The 19,231-nt window shown below is 36.0% G+C and overlaps 1 protein-coding gene across 3 annotated transcripts in view; it reads left to right on the top strand.

Moving 5' to 3' along the window:
* PRKG1 (protein kinase cGMP-dependent 1) overlaps window positions 1-19,231 on the top strand; it is a 1,337,040-nt gene that overhangs the window by 1,274,334 nt on the left and 43,475 nt on the right. For all 3 annotated transcript variants that reach the window (XM_005565848.4, XM_005565847.4, XM_015456924.4), the window contains one exon: window positions 11,616-11,712. In XM_005565848.4, coding sequence (XP_005565905.1) covers window positions 11,616-11,712 — 97 coding nt within the window. The remainder of the gene's footprint in view (window positions 1-11,615; window positions 11,713-19,231) is intronic.

The raw sequence follows: 19,231 nt of genomic DNA, 5'->3' as shown, positions 1-19,231 counted from the left end.
AAACCTGGTCTCTACAAAAAATTCAAAAATTTTTGGCCAGACATGGTGGAGTGTGCCTGTGGTCCCAGCTACTCAGGAGGCTGAGGCAGGAGAACTGCTTGAACCCAGGAGATCAAGGCTGCAGTGAGTCATGATCCCACCACTGCATTCCAGACTAGGCAATAGAAGATAGGGGGAGAGAGAGAGAGAGAGAGAGAGAGAGAGAGAATATTTACATTAGAGAAAGAGAGAGAGAGAGAGAGAGAGAGAATATTTACATTAGAGAAAGAGAGAGAGAGAGAGAGAGAGAGAATGTTTACATTTTATCAATATGTTTGAAAGATTCCAGATCTAGAAAGTATCCCACTCAGCTTACTTTCCTTAATACTTAGGGCTTAGATTAATGACTGAAAAGTCTTTTGCTTATTAGGCAAACTTTTGATTCACCGTTACACTAGGTAACAAATTTCATTCCTTATATTACCTAAGAAAGATCTTATCTCTGAACAAATACTCTAAACTGTTGGATTTAAGAATAGATAGATAGTAATAGAACTCCACTTCCTGTATACAAATATATCTCCTAAGCACACATGATAATATATGTTAGCAGCCTGAAACTTAAGATTGCAGTGATTCTTATTGCTGCTCATTTTTGTTTAAATCTTTGTTTCCTAATCAGCAAGTAACACACTGGAAATTAACAATAACATTTATGAAACTATTTCAAGTCCTTTCTCTTACTGGAAACAGATTTGAACCTTTTCTAGCTTCAAGCATAGGATGGAACAAAATGTAGGGGGAAAAAAGTTAACAGTGCAAGCTGAATAACTCAGTTGTATCAGGGTCATTTTATTTTCTTTGTTGGTGCTTTGATTCTTCAGACTTTAGCAAGAAAGACCTGTAAGAATGTTGCTTCTACACTTTGGGAGGCCGAGGCCAGTGGATCACCTGAGGTCAGGAGTTCGAGACCAGCCTGGCCAACATGGTGAAGCCCCATCTCTATTAAAAATACAAAAATTATCTGGGCATGGTGGTGGGTGCCTGTAGTCCCAGCTTCCTGGAAGGCTAAGCCAGGAGAATTGCTCAAACCCAGGAGGCGGAGGAAGCAGTGAGCCGAGGTCACGCCATTGCACTCCAGTCTGGGTGACAGAGCAAGACTCCATCTCAAAAAAATAAATAAATAAAAGAAATAAAAGAAAGAATGCTGTTTCTAAAACAATTCTCTATATAGCAGTGGAATTTTTGGCTTCAGAATGTCAATGTACCTTTTTTATATAAAACAAAACTCCACAAATAATTATCTATTTCGTATTATGTATCTTAAGTGGCATCTTTGTCCAAATAGTATATGCTATAGCATAATTTATTTACCACCAGAATATCCTTTATAGAGCAGTAAAAATAGAACAATTGCTGCTAAAAATAGATTCTTTCAATTTGCAATTGTTTGCCTCACATTTCATATATTTTATATATTTACATTGAAGTTGGTTCATATTTTGTTTTTCTTGTGAGTGGCCAAATTTCACAAGTACTACAGAAATGAAGATACTGTGTGACCACTTCTGCTTCCATTCAGGAGAGGCAACCCCTCCCTGTGACTTCACACACTATGTCCCTCGACTTCCTCCTAGCATACTTCACTGGACACTGCTCCAACTGACAACACTCAGGACAAGTTTCTAAGGCTTCCACCTCCAATTCAGCAATTTCCTGTTATGATGAGGTCAAAGAAAGATTTTCTGTCCCTTTGAATATGCAAGTTCTACTATGTCTGTTTATCACTGCAAAGTTAAAGGATGGTAAATCAGACCGAGAATCCAATCAGATACTGTCTGTTCTTTGAAAACAGTAAGTGGGCATTGAACATCTCCGTTGTTAAGACTGGGAAAGAGAGGCAAGAAGTCAAGGTAGTGCTCCTATCACTTTATATAGTTTCTTCTATTATCAAAAAGCCTTGCAAACCCAATTAATCCACTTAGGCCATGTGAATTTGGTAGTTACTAACTCTTGAGAGAAAACATAATAACTTAGGTGAGAAAAAGGGAGTCAAAAAAAAAAAAAAAGAGAGAGAGAGAGAGAGAGAGTAGTGAGAATAGCATTTGGCCACATATCCAACTCTGTGTCTGAAAACTATGTGGGAAAAAGGAGGTCAAATATGAAAAAAAAATCTCCAGGTGTTAAATGGCATAAAGAATTGCCATAATAGGCCTGAATGCCCCCACCCAGTTTCTTTCATTTTACTCTATTATTTACCAATGATAAAATAAATGGGGAAAATTATTTAGTGCTGTTCAACTAGATATATACAAATGTAGAGTGAGGAGCTTTATGAGGTGAATGTCAGTTTAAGTGTTACAGCAGCATTCATTTGAACCAGCATGTGGCTAAAGTGAAATTTGATTGCAGCGTTTTTCCTAAACTTCCATAAAGAGTAATCAATATGCTCAGAGAAACAATTATTATAATAATTTTTTATACATATAGAAAAGAAAAGACATTGAGTTGTTCCCCCTTCACCATTGTCTCTTCACTCCTGTGATTCGTGGGAAAATGTATGGAAAGGCACCAGTTTCTAATATTATAGTCATCTGCTCAAATCCTGCTCAATGACTTTTACTGTGACCCTTTGGAATGACTGTGCAGAAACCTTAGCAGTGTGGAAATTTGTAATGCCTTTATAAAGTTATCTGATTTTGAGAGGGACACTGTTCCAAGGTAAAAATTATGAAGAAGATCACATTTCAATTAAGGCTGTTTTGTATCTGTCATCTCCTATAAGTATGCACTGTATTAAAAACTATAGAATGACTATATTGGCAGGATCAAGGTTCACGTATCCTTAGTGATCAGTCATATCAATAGTGTGGCATTTGATACGATGTGATGAAAATGGCACTTTATCTCTGTAGTCTTCTTCCCCAGAATGTCCTAACTCTAGTTTAATCATGAAAAAAAAAAACATCCGACTATCCCAAATTGAGGTACATGCTACAAAACACCTGGCAAGTATTCCTCAAAAACAAGGAAGGGTGTGATAAGACAGATAAATACAAGATGATATTCTAGATGGGATCCCGGACCAGAAAACGGACCATAAGTAAAAGCTAAGGAAATCTGAATAAAAGTATGGAGTTTAGTTTCAAAAGAAAACAAAACCCTATAGATTGCTTCATCGTTCAAGTTTAAAACAATGTTTTATTGATAAACCATTCAATTTTTTGGCAGCATCATAGAACAATGCCAAGTTTTGCATCCAAAGGCAGTGACTTCATAACAAATGTGAGATGTTTCCTGGGACTTAATTCATTTGATTAATGTACCGATCACTATTACTAAACAACTTAACATGGTAAACATTTTGCTCCATTTTATTCTTTTCTGCTTAGTATTTTCTATGCTAAGACAGATATACAGGCTTTCTCCGTTTCAAGAATGGATGGTGTTCTCAAAGATCATTTGAGGACAGTTGTTTGGTCCCTGGATACATTTTCCTGTGATACTTGTATACTAAGTAGTAAATGTCTGTCACATACATATCAAATAAATACTAATGGTTCTTTAAAATATACATGTGATTATTACCATTGGTAATTAACTACTGTATAGACTTGCATATGAATTTCATTTTAAAATACTGATGCCTAGTCCCAAATCTCAAAGTTTTATCATGTCTGTTTTTCACACAACCCATATTCTAATATGAATCCTGAGAAGGGAAGGAACCACTGGTCTATAATAGGTCTATTTCAAACATCCAAGATGTATTTTCCCCAATTACTGTTTGGGCATTAAATCAGAGGGTCTCTTGCATGCCTGTTTTGCATACCAGGAGCTGAAAGCAGGACTCCATGAAATGAAAACCTCTGGTATTATTTTCCTGAAGCAGGAGGTTTAGGAGTCTAGGATTGGAGGACAGAATTGGGAAGAGGACCATTGAGTAGCAGAAAGAGAAACTACAGGTACAAGGACTCTCTGCAAAGTTTGTATCTCTCAAGACACTTGGAATAATGGAACTGTGAAGCTGTAAGTGAGCTTCATAGACATGTCCAATGCACACCCTTCATTTTGCAGAAAAGGGGATATCTTGCACAAGCTGGGCTGGGGCCAGCTTCCTGATTATTTCTTTTGTTATACTCCTAGAGGCCATGGAGGGTAATTTGTAGCCTTATTTTCTTCTTTCACACATTGCTTTATACTGTCTTTTCATTGTTTGACCTACTACAACCATGGCTATATCCCTAAGCCTCTTGTCCATGAAGTTATGCAAAATTCATCAGAGATTTTCTATTCAGAAGATCGCTGCTAGTAACCATAGAGAAAAGGTGCAGCCTGGATTTTTATAAACATGAGAGAACACAGCAAAAATTTGTAAGCCAGAAATAAAAGCTGACTTCTAGTGTTCAAGTCCTGCCTAATCCTTCTGTTCCCAGTTCAGTATTTCGACTGATCTCTTTGATTAAGAAAATAATTAAGACTAATTTTAAGATTTAAGAGTAAATGTTTTCATCTTTCTTCCAATACTTTTAACCTCCATATAACAAACGACCTGCAAAACAAAACAAAGACTCTTCTTAGTCTTTGGGTAGAAGAGGGATTTTTATATCTGAAGGCAAAACAAGAGCTGTCTTTAGTTATCCCTTCTTTAGAAATGAAGGCTATGGCAAAGATGTCCTCATGGAAATTGCAATGAGAGCTATAGTAATGCATAATTTTTCCAGGGTGGCGTGAAGCAATAACATGAAGATGAGGGACATTTACCTCCAGGGCTGAGTTGCTCAAATATTATAGTCATTTGATATTACAGCAGTGAAGGCAGAGGAAGGAGTCATTTTCATCTATCCTCTTTCTCATTAAACCTCACCTCTCTGGCCCTGGGTAGCCATGCCATAATAGTCACTAACTCTGGACCACGCTGGTCTACAAGAAAAAATACCCTGAGGTTCAGAGAGACGCAGAAGAAAATGAAGAAATTAGCTTGCACTGAGATGAGAGAGAACTTCCTCAGACCCCAGCTTCTAATGGTTGTGCACTTATATAAAGGAAATATCTATTCTGGCATGAATAAAGTTGATAACTTCATGCATTTTTGTTTGAATACATATATGAGATTATTTATATTCTGTAAATGAAAAAAGAATCATCACTAAATAACTTAATAAATGAACTTTTTATTATGGCCAATGATTCTGTTAAAGTAACATATACCAAAAGGGGAAAAACCCCTTGAATTCTTTTCCTGCCAGTTCTTTATTCATGGACCTTTTTTAGAAAGAGAAAAATTTGGCAAGGCATGGTGGCTCATGCCTGTAATCCCAACATTTTGGGAGGCCAAGGTGGGCAGATCACTTGAGGTCAGGAGTTGGAGACCACCCTGACCAACATGGTGAAACCCTGTCTCTACAACAACACAGACATTAGCTGGGTGTGGTGGCCTGTGCCTGTAGTCCCAGCTACTGAGAAGGCTGAGACAGGAGACTTGCTTGAACCCAGGAGGTAGAGGCTACAGTGAGTCAAGATCACACCACTGCACTCCAGCCTGAGTGATGGAGACTCAGTCTCAAAAAAAGAAGAAAGAAGAAGAAGGAGGAGGAGGAGGAGGAGAAGGAAGAAGAAGAGGGAGGAGGAGGAGGAGAAGGAAGAAGAAGAGGAAGAAGAAGAAGAAGGAGAAGGAGAAGGAGAAGGAGAAGGAGAAGAAGAAGAAGAAGAAGAAGAAGAAGAAGAAGAAGAAGAAGAAGAAGAAGAAGAAGAAGAAGAAGAAGAGGAAGAAGAAGAAGAAGAAAACAGAAAAGAAAAATTTATCTCAAGCTGTGTAAAAAAGTTTCAAGATTAATTATTTAAAATGAATATTTGCCAATACATTTAAAGCTGACAATGGGTAGCATATTCTCACTTATCTTTTACAAATGCCGCTCTGATATTTGAATTTTTAAAACATCTCTTTTGAGCCCCTGTGGACTTTCATTTTTGGCCTTTGATTTTATTGGAACACACACAGGCAGGAAACACATTGTAGGCAACAACACATAAGTGTTTAGCTATAAAGAGGCCAAAATTGTTCTAGGCTGAAATGTGTAGTAAAAGAACATATTACTCAAATATATTTTATAACTTTTTTATTTGCTTTTGTTTTTCAAATATAAGGACATTATAAAAACTGCAGATAGTAAAAATTATTACAGACCAGGAGTCACAATGGCAGTCTTCTGTGCCTAGGTCTTTACGACCTTAGCTAAAGTCACTTAACATCTCCAGATTAGTTCCTCTATTTAAAAAAAAAGTAATGTAGAGGTTAAGCTAGATGAGGTCCACTGGCGTGAATCCACATTTTGAAGTATGTTGGTATTTTAAGATTTTGAGATAAAAACATCTTTAAAATGGTGACTCTAAAAGGAAATTTATTTATTTGGAATAAGCATAAAAATGCTATGATGTGAAACATGCCCAAGGTCCTAATTTTTCCAGTGCTTAATTATGAAAACCAATCACTTATCAGAACTGGTTTACCCAGGTACAAAATAGAAGTAAAAATATTTGTTATCTTATCTTCACAAAGAATCAGCCAGGATAAATTAAATAAGAGAGATTTTAAAGTCGTGGAAGAAAGGTGCTTTCTAAATGCAGAATATTTGCATTACTATCATTATTCTTATGCAGCAGATATACGAAATGCAATTTTCCTGTATATTCCTATTGGCTATGGCTTCTCAAGAACATGTATTTGAAAAATAAGTGGAACTATTTCATGACTAGAGTGCTCAAAGAAAATGTCTATTTCTGAAAACCACAATTTTGGAAATAGCAGGAGCAAACTAATGTTATCTCAAATTCCCTGAAGAAGAGATTATATTTTCCAGAGTAAATTGATATAGCGAAATACTTTAGGTTCATTAAATTACTTTTAAACTTTTTATTTCTTTAAGTTATTCCTTCCACTGCTGAAAGGATGGTGATTACACCTAGATGCTGTACAACAAGAATACATTAAAAATCGGCCCTTTTTGCTTGGAATTTTAGAAGTTTTCTTGTTTAAAGAGGTTTTTAAAAACTTTATAGTAATAGGTACTTTAAAAAGTTTTTTATTTTGAAAACATGATTTAGCAGAAAATAATTCCCCATACAAACAAATGCTAAGATGGTTCTTTTTGTTTTCCAATGAAGTCAAAAGATTCTGCATTCAAAGCTTAGTTGTCAATAAGACTCTTTATGTAGCAGCAATTATTTAATAAGAGATGATTGATGACTTGATTATAGAGTCTACCCATTTTTATTTTAGTGTCTAAGCTTATTTAATTTCAAGTATTTGAAAATCAAGGGAATAAGGACATGTATTTCCTAACATTTTTTCCATATACACAAAGTTAAAGTTGCGCAATGAGGCAACAGTCCCTGTAGTTTAAGCCCAAACAGCATCTTCCTTTTTAAATGTGAAAATATATTTTATTGGTTCAGTTTTCAATGCTGCTTTCTCTCTATATAGGCATTCTTCTGAAGACATTTTTATGTACTTTGCCAGACTTACAGATTAGTCAGTACGCTAAGCTTTATTAAATCAGGAACAATTATCACATAAAATCCTGTGTACCAAATTAACTGCTCATTCAGTACATGGCCAGCATTATATCTTGGATGTATCATAGACCAGGTCTGTATATTTTGAGCTTACGGCTCACTTTCTCAATGTTCTTACTCCTTTTTCAAACAGTTTTTGTAAGTAATTATTTATAGATTATGGTGCTCTTAGGTTACAAAAAAAATGAAAGAGGATTTCTGGGCATGTATCTGAACATTTAAGTAAGCCGGGATTCTGACTTGATTTTTCCAGTAAATTTATACTTATTGCTTAAGTGTATATTTATCAGTATTCCCAGAAAGGCCAAGACATTGAAGAAATCAGAGTTGGAAGGACAGTCACTAGCAGAACCAGGAACATAAGTCATGAGCTTTTGATAAGCCAGGATGCTCTCTTGTAGCATTTTAAAATCCAGGGTAGACACTGATGTTCTTACTGAATCTCATCTTACCTACTACAGTTACGGAATAAGAAATAAACTCAGTCATGCATGACAGTCTATGTGTGTTTACTAAAACGTTTCATTTTCGTAGTTTTCCCCAAGAATTGATCGATCTAAACTCAACAGGAAATGAAAGTATACTGAAGAGTAGATGAGTGCAGGCAAAGCCAGGCTAACAGATTTACATGTGAATTAGTAGATGTTAACAACTTATTTATTTATTTATTTATTTATTTATTTATTTATTTATTGGAGGCACTTAGAGTAGACTTCTGTAGCTCATTTGGATTATGGGTGAGCTGGGCTAAAGCTAATACGGCTATATTTGCCTTTTGTACTATTGGCTTTGAATTACTCATCTGGAACTACAGTTACGTTCCTTTTGCATGTGGTCTTTACTTTTAAATGGTACTTAATATTGTCTGCTTTGTAAAATAATGCTGAGTTACTTCTGTTATTGGAATGGCAATGTGAAAGTAAAATTTTAAGTTTCACAAATTTTGTCCTGGGTTGAAATATTATATTTGGTTTCCAATACATAGGGAAAGATGTTTACTTCTTAATAATAATGATCAATCATAAGGTGTAGCATCCGTTTCTGTTAATTTAAAATGACAGCATTGATTCAAGGATATTACATCAAGAATGGAAAACAACTGTGAATAATAAGGGCCACTGGATTCTTACTCCTTGGTTTTGTGGAGACTGGTAATATTGGAAGAAATGGAAATATAATAAACTAATGACTATTATCTATTTTCCAAAGAAATGTGAATATGATACTGTGCAGATACGTGGTTTTAGAAAGAGAGATGGGGGAGGGGAGAAGGAGACTGAGATTATTCTATTATTGTTTTCCTGTTTCTAAACTATGCATATGTATCTTGGTCTAATTTTTATACTTGCAAATGTACATTTTATTGTTTTTGGAACCTCCTTTGGTGTATTAACAGAAATGAAAAGATGAAAATCAAATCAACTTTGTTATTCCTTAGTTCTAAAGTTCTTCCCCCTTCCCCTTCCCCCTTGCCCCTTCCTCGCACTTCCTCCCTCTCCTCCCCCAGTTCCCTCCCCTCCCCCTTCCCTTCCCCTCCCCTCCCGACTTCCCTTCCCTTCCCTTCCCTTCCCTTCCCTTCCCTTCCCTTCCCTTCCTTTCTCTCTTTCTCTATCTTTCTCTGTCTTTTCTAAGCTGTGTTGGCTATTTCAGAACTATTGTTTATTCCTATTGCTCTAGGACCAGAAGAGCAGGGCCCAAGACCAATGTATAAAAGCCCCCAACCCTCTTGCCAAAATGTCTCATCCCCAGATTCACTGGGTAGCTACTTATCTCCTGGGCCATTTTAATCCACCCCAGAAATCTTGTATGATTTATGGAACTTCCTGAGGCTTTCAGAAGGTATAGAACTATAGGTTTTAACTCTTGTACATCAAAATCACCTGGGAGCTTTTTTAAAATAGGGATGTCTAGGTAGCACCTCCAGAAATTTCTCATTCACTTGGTCTGTGGCAAGGCTTAAATTAATTGTTTTTAAAAGATGCTCATGTAGCTCTAATGTGCAACAAAAGGCTAGAATCCCTCCACTCATCTATGTGTACTTCCAGCCTAATTTCACAAGGCCCCAAAATAAGAATTGTTGGGGTGCTTTCAAGGATTACAAAAAATAACACCATACTTTAAATATATGAAATGGTATCACAATAGTCTGAAAGAGTTCATCCTGTTTGCAGCTGGGCGTAGTGGCACACACGTGTAATTCCCAGCTAGCTGGGAGGCTGAGGCATGAGAATAGCTTGAACCCGGGAAGTGGAGGTTGCAGTGAGCCAGGATTGCACCACTGCACTCCAGCCTCAGCCTGGGTGACACAGCAAGACTTTGTCTAAAAAAAAAAAAAAAAAAAGAAAGAAAGAAACGAAGTTCACCCTGTTTGCACCTGAGATTTCTAAATCCAACAAACACATGGATTATTATTCAACAACGATCTCATAAAAGATTTAATTATCCAGGCAGTCAGGAAATGCTTGACCACATACAAATAGTCACGGGGTCTGATCTCAACAGATGTCTTTTTTCAGCACCTGTTGGAGTCAACTCTGCCACTAGCCCTTTCAATGGGATGGAGTTTTAATTTTCCAAAAGTAGCAAGCCAGCTGGAATGCTAGAAATGCACATTTGCTGCTTCTGTTCCATTCTAGTAAACCATCTCCCGGATCACTATGTTGATCTCTTGAGTGTGTAGTTAATGACAGAAGTCTACAAATACCATTAGGATGGACTAGCAGCCTTGTTTATAAAAGTTTATTGGAGGAAGTTGATTTCACATAATTAGCCAATAATGGAAAACAATGTTGTTTTTACCCTCTGAGAAGCCTGTCAACAATTGATTTGTTAAAAAAATTAGAAACATGGTTGTAAGTTAAAGAATGCAGAAAGCTTACCTAGAAAGCTGTTTCACAAATCCCCCAAGTGAAGAGTCTAAATTTATGTTTGACTGTAATGGAATAGCTAAAATGTTACACAGCTTAATGTTAAACATACCCATGATTGATTCTTTTCAAAAGTATACATAAACAGGCTGTGTTAGCATCATTACCTCAAGTGCATTCATCATTTCTATCTATAGTGTAGTACTGAATCAGGTGTTGCTGAGCTGAAGGTCACGGGTTATGCATAGCTATTCAAATAGTTTATTTTTGAGACAGCTGAATTACTCCCTGACCTGACGTTAGTGAGTGGGCAGATCATCTTCATCTTTGTGCCTTCCTGTCCTTTCTAAAAATAGCAGAGCCTTTGACAAGGATATATTTTAAGCAGCTCATATTCACTTGTCTCATCAGGAGAAGCTTATTCTGGCCACTTGCATGTGTCAGGTTTGCATGTGTGCATAGTTAGACTTTGGGAATAGCAGTCCATGCTTCTCCACACCACTCATCCAAGAAACTTACAAACATAAAGACCCTGAGATTGCTAGCTGAGAGTTTTGGCTACAAGTCAGTGGGTACACAAAAATGAAGGGAAGACACTTTTTAGGAATGTGACTATGCTTCCGAAATCATCCATTTCGGACATTTGTACGTCAGTTCTCAGCTTCTCGGATCTGTTTTCATAAAACCTGGCTGTGATTTCGCTCCAGAGACCTCCGTGATCTTGCCGCTTTTAATTAATATTTATAGGAGGCGCTGCCAGCCTGTGGATAAGGGAAACTGATGAGAAACTGCCATCCAAAATCTGAACGGCAAAAACAAAACCAAGCTAAACCAAAAAATCTAAAACAAAACCAAAAAAGAACAACTCAAACAATCCGTGTTCACAAGAAGACGCGTAGAAAAAGACCTCCATGTAACTTTGATTTGATAACTGGATTTATCAGTCACTTGACTGGCATGCAGTGGGTACTTTGTATTTTTCTACAGTACTTTGAAACACAAGTGCAAATTTATGTTATTCTGCACAACTGGGACCAAAAAATTATGAGTGTGAGAAAACACAAACTCTAAAAGCAAGATGGAATGTAAGCAGGTAAACCCTGTTCCACAGTCATGTCATTCTGGTACAGATGTACGTGGTACTCGTGTTTGCACCTCTAAGAAATTTCCATTTTTTCACATCAAAAAATCCAGATATGAAGCTGAAGCGGCTTTCTTCGCCAACCTGAAGCTGTCTGATTTCAACATCATTGATACCCTTGGAGTTGGAGGTTTCGGACGAGTAGAACTGGTAGGTGATGGTTCTTTAAATGCTTTTGATCACCTCCGCTTCCTTTTTAATTTTTTCCCCTAGATTAAGATTTCTTCCTTTTCTCTTGTTCTGTCTTTCATCATTAATTACCATTATTCCTAAATCAGTACCAAATACTTTGCAGTAGACATGTCATAATTCGCAACAAAGTGGGCTAAATTGTGCAGTCAACGACTAAAAATAAAATAAATAACTCATTGCTTTTTAGAAAACCCCATCATATTAAGTGTAAGGTAAACACATTGACTTAAAGAAGAGTCATTAAGCACGTCTTACCCAACTAATTTTCTATCATCTTTATTTCCTAGTTCTGAGTGGTGCTTACCAACAATTATGCATCCTAACAATAATTACAATAATTTAAATGTAAATTTAAATACATATAAAGGGAAATAGAAGAGATATATATGAAGTAAATGGTGTTGTAGTAGTAATTCTGTGGTTTTGTAGTTGCAATTACCTATTTATAGTGCTAATAGTTTGAATATTTTATATAGTTTATTTCACACACACAGTTTGTATACATATATATACACATGCACATACAGCTATATATTCATGAAGATGAAGACACTTTGTACAAGTTAATGCATTCAACACGTTGCATGAATGTGGTGTAAACAACATGAAAACGTACTCTATTTTGCATTTGTTTAAATGTAAATTTAAAAACTGACATCACAAGAATGAGGAAAAAATGTATTCTTATGAATAACTGCATTTCAAGACGGTGTGGCTATAAACTCTAATTGAAAATGCAGATTGATTTCCACCTCCCTGCTGAACATGGAGGATTTCCTGATATCAGACACCAGTACAGTATGTGAGGAACTCCCTGAGATGGTGTACAGTGCAGTAAACAGTTACAGTTGCCATCAGGGGTCAAGAGAAATCCCCTTCCTTAAAAGTACATTGACCCAGCACTATTTTTATATTTGTCTATTTGTATTGCAGTTGGAATTTCTGACTTGAACAGGCAGAAAGATGGTATTTACTTAGATATTAGACGAGAAGGTTTTAGAGCCATATGTCTCACTGAATTAGTATTATGCTTCCCTTAACACTGGTTGGAGATACTGTAGTAATACCACCTCTGACTTGAAAGTCTGTAAGTGTGCCTTTGATGATATGAGTATTTTCAGTTCTGGGAGAAAAAAAAAACAAAACAAGTAAGGTTCTAGACAAGCCTCTTGCTTTTCTGAACCCTACAAATTAATGTAGCCATGAATTTATTTTTTAAGAACTTTGGTTTTGTGGAAAACTATAATTATCTGTATAGCTAATAAATATTCATTAACAGCATTATGCATGAACTGCTTTGCTTTGGAGGTGTTGGGACATACAGGCAGGAAAAGAAAACAGAGCTCCCTGCCATGCAGGATTTATTTTCTGATGTGTTTATATAGTTGTGTATTTCTAAAACACTCTCCAAATGAAGCAGTATAAGGGATAGAATTTCTTGGACAGTGATTGTAGGACTGTTATGAGTCCTTAAATATTATTTTTTAAAGATGATGGACAATAAAACTGCTATTTTTGTTGACAAAAAAAAATCAGCGTTACAACTTTGTGAACTCTTAGACATTTGATAACTTAAATAGCGATCTTTGAAGTTACCAGTGAGATATTTAATGAAATATAGGAATTTACTTAGGATTTTTGAAATATTGAAAATAACTTACAGGCACTGAAGTCATTTCAAGCTAAAGAATTGAATACCAAGCTGATAGTGCAAATCTTCTAGAAAATCCTCTGAAAAGCAAACGAGGAGGTACAAACAAAATTTTGATTAGCCTCAAAATTGGGAAGAATTTAATGTGGGCGTATAAAAGTTTAGTTTAAAAACAAAAATTTGCATTTGTGCTCTCGTGTGTGTGCACACGTGTGTATGCTCATTTCTGTGTATTCATGTGCATGTTTGAGTATATATACACATATATATGTGCATATAATCTCCATTCCCAGAGAAATACCAGATAGTCAGCCTAATTTTCTTCTCATGGATATTATATTTTACTCTTTTAGATAGATGTTTATAGATAATGAACACCATAGCCCTAAGAATTAATTGATGTTGGAAATGTAGCCCACTTTGTAAAAACTGTAGATATTACTGGTGAGTGGTAAATTCATAATGGAATATAGGGTACAATTTCTATATTAGGAGAAGAGGCGCATGTCCTTAACCTTTTAAGGTCACATCAGCTTTCGTTGTCTTGCACGTGTACAACATACTGTAGGACAATCAGAGTGCCTATATTGTCTTCAGCATTCAATGTGGACCAGTCATTTAAATGATCACTAATACCTTATTTTCCCAATTCTTACCACTTACTAATTGCCTGGTAGTATTACTTTGAGGGTATTAAAATATTATCTGTGATTGTTCATCTTTTACATACATTCAATAATGCTGGAATTGAGAGTTTGGCCTCAACACTTTGCTTGTAATTGTACATACCATTTTCATGGAATATAACGAATCACCATAATGATAATGGTGTGCCATCAGAGAGGCACCTACCCCATTCATAGTTAGGAGTAAGATGTAGGCAGAGGCCAGTTCTTTTGTGATTACAGAAGTTTTCACTCTCCTCTGAGAATGACACATGCAAGATAGTCTTGTCAATATTATGAAGTCCTATTAAAGCAATATCTAAGCAATAAAATCTTCATATAAACTCATTTTATATTTATGTATGGAGTGCTCAACATGTTAATACAAAGTATATAATACTTAGAATCTTAGTTTAGCAGTAATGTTGAGCAAGTAAATGACATTTCAAGATAATACCAGAAGTTACACTTTAATTTTAAAATAGTATTTTTTAAAGTTTCCCAGAAATAACATTATAAAATTATAAGCCCTTCAGTGGAGTATGAAGAATTTAGAAATTTGAATTTTTGAACTTCATTTCCTATTAAAGTTAAGAATGTAGTTTTCTCATCACTGTTTGACATACAGATTATGTTTGTGTGTGAAGGTAGTTATACCCTTCACAGACTTTTTAGCATTTCTTTTTTTTTTTTTTTTTTTTTTTGAGACAGAGTCTTGCTCTGTCGCCCAGGCTGGGGTGCAGTGGCCGGATCTCAGCTCACTGCAAGCTCCGCCTCCCGGGTTCACGCCATTCTCCTGCCTCAGCCTCCCGAGTAGCTGGGACTACAGGCGCCCGCCACCTCGCCCGGCTAGTTTTTTGTATTTTTTAGTAGAGACGGGGTTTCACCGTGTTAGCCAGGATGGTCTCGATCTCCTGACCTCGTGATCCGCCCATCTCGGCCTCCCAAAGTGCTGGGATTACAGGCTTGAGCCACCGCGCCCGGCCACTTTTTAGCATTTCTTAATTTTTATCATTCATGTCAATTTCGATAAATGTAGATGAAGAAGTATTTTTCTACAGGAGAATTTATAAATAGTTTATTATCAATTTTTGGAGGTGAGAACATAATTTTGCCACATAATAAGAAACTTAAATATGTGTTCAGCAAAGAGTCCAGAAGCTTGAAGTGAAGGTCTTTTATGCATGGGAATTGTAGTCTTAAGATATTCAGTCTCTTCCTAAATGGTCTTAGCATAACTGACTTTCACTTGTTTAATATCAGACATGTCCTGTTCACAGCCATTTCCTCTGGGCAGTCATTTGGACTGCTTTCCTTTCTGTTTTCTGGCATATGCCATATTTTCTGCCTATGTTCTTTATTTTTAAGAATGGTCTTTCTAATGTGTTCAGTTACTGTCTGTTTACAGTATGTCTTCTAGGAGAACACATTCCATTTATAGTATCACTTTCAGCAAAAGAACTCAGCTCTCTTTTTATATATGACTTACTCACAAAAGCCCTAAGCACTGATGTAAGTCATCTAGGTAATCATCTTCATTTACAAAGCATGACTGTAAAATAAGGAGGTTGGTTTTATAAATTACAAGTGAAAATTAGTCCCATTGCCTTATAGTCATATTCCCCATTTACTCTACTTTTGTCCTTCTGAGAAAGGCACCTGTTTTTCAGAATAGATTTGCACAAGTCAAAGACAAACTGATTTTTTAATATGCCAACAATAAGTAGTTGGTACTTTAAAATATTAGATATTTAATCTGTTTATTTAGCAATCCAAATGTCTCCTATACCAGAGTGGCATACTTGTATAAAATACAGGAACAAATATAAGAGAAACATAACCTGTGTTTTTGGATTATATTCTTTCTACATCAGTTATTCTGTATATATGCATTGAGCTCTACAATTGAAGATAAAAAATTCAATAAATTGAATAGTCCTTGGCTCTAGAGACTCGCAGTCTACTGGGATGGGCAATCATGTAAACTAATAATTAAACTCATAAGCGAAGCATGATCAGCAGGGGCTCAGTGAGTGGGGGAACAAGGCTTCTTGCAGGAGATAGCATTTCTGAGGCAGAGGGAGAGTTAAGGCATTACTATAAATAACCTGATGCCTTATGGAACATACTTAGTAAAATGAAACTATTGTAGAAACAAATGTTTATTAATAAATTAATATTATTTCTTTAATAAAATAACCTTTCATTTGAACACTACTTTATAATCTTCAAATTGCTTTCAGGTTCATTGTATAATTTTGCCCTTATAGCTACCCTGGGAGGAGAACATGAGGCATGATCCACATTTTACAGGAAAGAAGACAAGAATAATGTATATATGTGGTTTAAGGTCACTTAGTCATTGAAAGAGCTGTTGTTATTGCCTAGAATTACTGATTTTTTTAACTAGAAACTTTTTCTGCCATTCTGGCTTTTAAAAATATTTGGATTCTTACCACCACCATCAACAACAACCACCCCCAAATCAAACAAGTGTTACTTCATTGTCATATGTATACCTTTGCTTTAAAAAAATTCTTCTGGAATTCAAGAACCTGAATTAGAACTAAAACTAGAATAGATGTAGTAATTGTCTGCTATGTGCCTCTCTTTCTGTTATATCTTCAGAGACTCCACTTTCTCTAACTCTTTTTCTGCTCCTATTTTAGTGGCAAAATGTCTGTGGAGAAAAAAATCCAACAGTATAACATGGTAGCGAGAAGCTAGAGCTCTAGAATTAGGCATTCTGGATTCAGATGTTACCCATTGTGTATGCTTAGTCATTTACTTAAAATTTTCTGAGCCTTGGTTTTCTTGTCTCTGAAATGATAATAATAATAGGATATATACCTCACAAGGTTGTGAAAATTAAACAAGTTAAAGTCCTCAAAATAGTGTCTCACACATCATGGGTCAGTAAATGGTGTTAATGTTGTTACTGTTGCTATTATTATTAAAACATGCTAATGATAGTTCTCTTTATCACTTCCAGCTATATGCATAGAAAAGGAAGGGAATGAAATGATTTTACTCTTTTCTTTTCCACTGCTAAGCCAAGGCCTGAGAGTGCAACCATTATTCTAATATAAGTAAGAGCCCAGAGGTCTTCAAATGACCTTCAATGATAGCTTCTATTAAATTTCTCCAGACCACTAAAGCTCTTAACTTTCTGATCTGTCATGAGAGGAGATGGGAAACAATTTTCAATATCCCTTATGCTGAACCTGTGTGCACCTGAAGTAGCCTGCTTTTATTTATCCATTTCACTTCTAAATTGTGAAGCCCCACCTCTTAACCTCTCAATGGGAAATCATTTTCAGTGCACACTGCTGAATCATATCTAGTTTTCCTCCAGCCTTCTTAACCCATGGAACCTCAATTGGGCATAATAAAGACCTGGCTCTTGGCAAGTTGAATACAAAAGTTACCTCTCATTCCTTCTCTGCTGCAGTTCAGTTTCTAAACCACATAACTGGATTGCCCAGGAAAAGAACACGCGGTAGTTGTGAGAACCAATTTATGCTAAGACAAGCACGTGTAGTTAACAACGTGAGTGTCTGTTCATGACATCCATACCACTCTCACAGCATTTTTGCCAGCTGCCTTGGTGCTATAAAAACAAGCAAGCAGGCTTGGAGTGCTTTGTAAACCAATTTAAAAAAAAAAGAGACTAAGAGGTGATTAAGCAAGAAGTTAGGTGATAAACCCATTGCTCAGTCAGCAGAGTCTTATTGCGAAAGGTGAGCAACTTAACTCCAAAGGGAAACCCCATGTAAGATGAAAACATTTCAAGAGCTTTCTACAGCCAAGCCACACAGCAATGAAACAGAATAGCTGTGGAGATCTTTGGGCAGCATTGCCATGTGTACCCACAGTGATTTATGCTGCACTGGACACCGGGGGGAAACCCTGCTGCCCTAAGGCCTTGTGTCCTCTGTAAGTAAAGTGAGTAAGGACTCAACACTGGTTGAAACTGAAAGTTTGCTTCATTTTAACATAGCCTTTTCTCTAGTGGTACTCTACATGGTTTATTATTAAATATGTAATTCTCATTTTATGTTTATTCTTCAAAAGAATGAAAATGGACAAAAATTATTAACTGTAATAAATAGCATTCATTTCTTAGAAAATAAGTTCTTCAGATAGCTAATGAAAATCCTTAGTAGTTTCTCCTCTAAACCTGCATAGGATTTTAGAATGATCAATATAAATCTAGAATCCACTGGGTATATCTTTCCAAAGCTTAAGATAATTGGTGATAAAACAGCTCTTCCAAAAGTTAACATTTAGGTCATACTTGCCTTTTTGTTTTCTCTGACATAAATATTATTTTTTTTTAATCCAGAGAATTAATGGGTACATCACATTAGGCAAAAATCATCTGTTTTAAAAAACCCAAACTATTTCTGGGATATAAAAATATCAGACATGATTCCTGCCCTCAAGGAATTTCTGCCTCCTCCTAAGAAAGAAGATAAGATTAAGATATTTGAAAAGTAGCGAACAAAATCTTATGCTATTGTGTTAAATTAAAAAGTATGCAGAAGAGTTCTCAGTATTTCATCAGGAGAGAGGTCATTTGAAATTGATGGAGTAGAAGAGGGCCTGGGAAGATATACAGAACTGAAGCCAGGCAGTGGAGAATAGGTTGGGATTTAAATGAACAGATGGGGAAAGGCCATTCTGGGAAAAGGCCATTCCAGGCAAGGGTTACAACATAAAAGGCCACATGTTGTTACAGGACACCAAAGCAAGTGACTAGACTAGAGTGAATTACTGTTGGGGGAGCAGAGAGAAATATTAGACAGCTGATCAGTAGAGTATAATTGTATTATATTCTTTAAAAAGATTAGACTTGCCAAAAAAAAAGAGTTGTTTGGACATTGAGTAATGAAAGCATATAAACACAGACTCTGCTCCGAACTTCTATCTATGACATGAAAGAAAGCACTATAAGGTGACTAGACAAGCTATTTTTAGGTGGCGCTGCTCCTAGAAATAGACATCATAATTTCTCTTCTGACAAAAGTAGGTTATTTTGTACCACAGTGCAGTCTGCATTCCTGAAAATTTCATGTAAACACTTTCAAAGAGGGATTCCTTCCATCAAGAGGGAAAAATAGTCCCCTTGTGTGTCTTAGTTATGTAGAAAATAGTCATA

This window comes from Macaca fascicularis, chromosome 9, assembly GCF_037993035.2.
Source record: "Macaca fascicularis isolate 582-1 chromosome 9, T2T-MFA8v1.1".
Taxonomy (NCBI): domain Eukaryota; kingdom Metazoa; phylum Chordata; class Mammalia; order Primates; family Cercopithecidae; genus Macaca; species Macaca fascicularis.
Note: the sequence above shows the minus strand (reverse complement) of the source record. Positions and strands in the feature narration are given on the sequence as shown.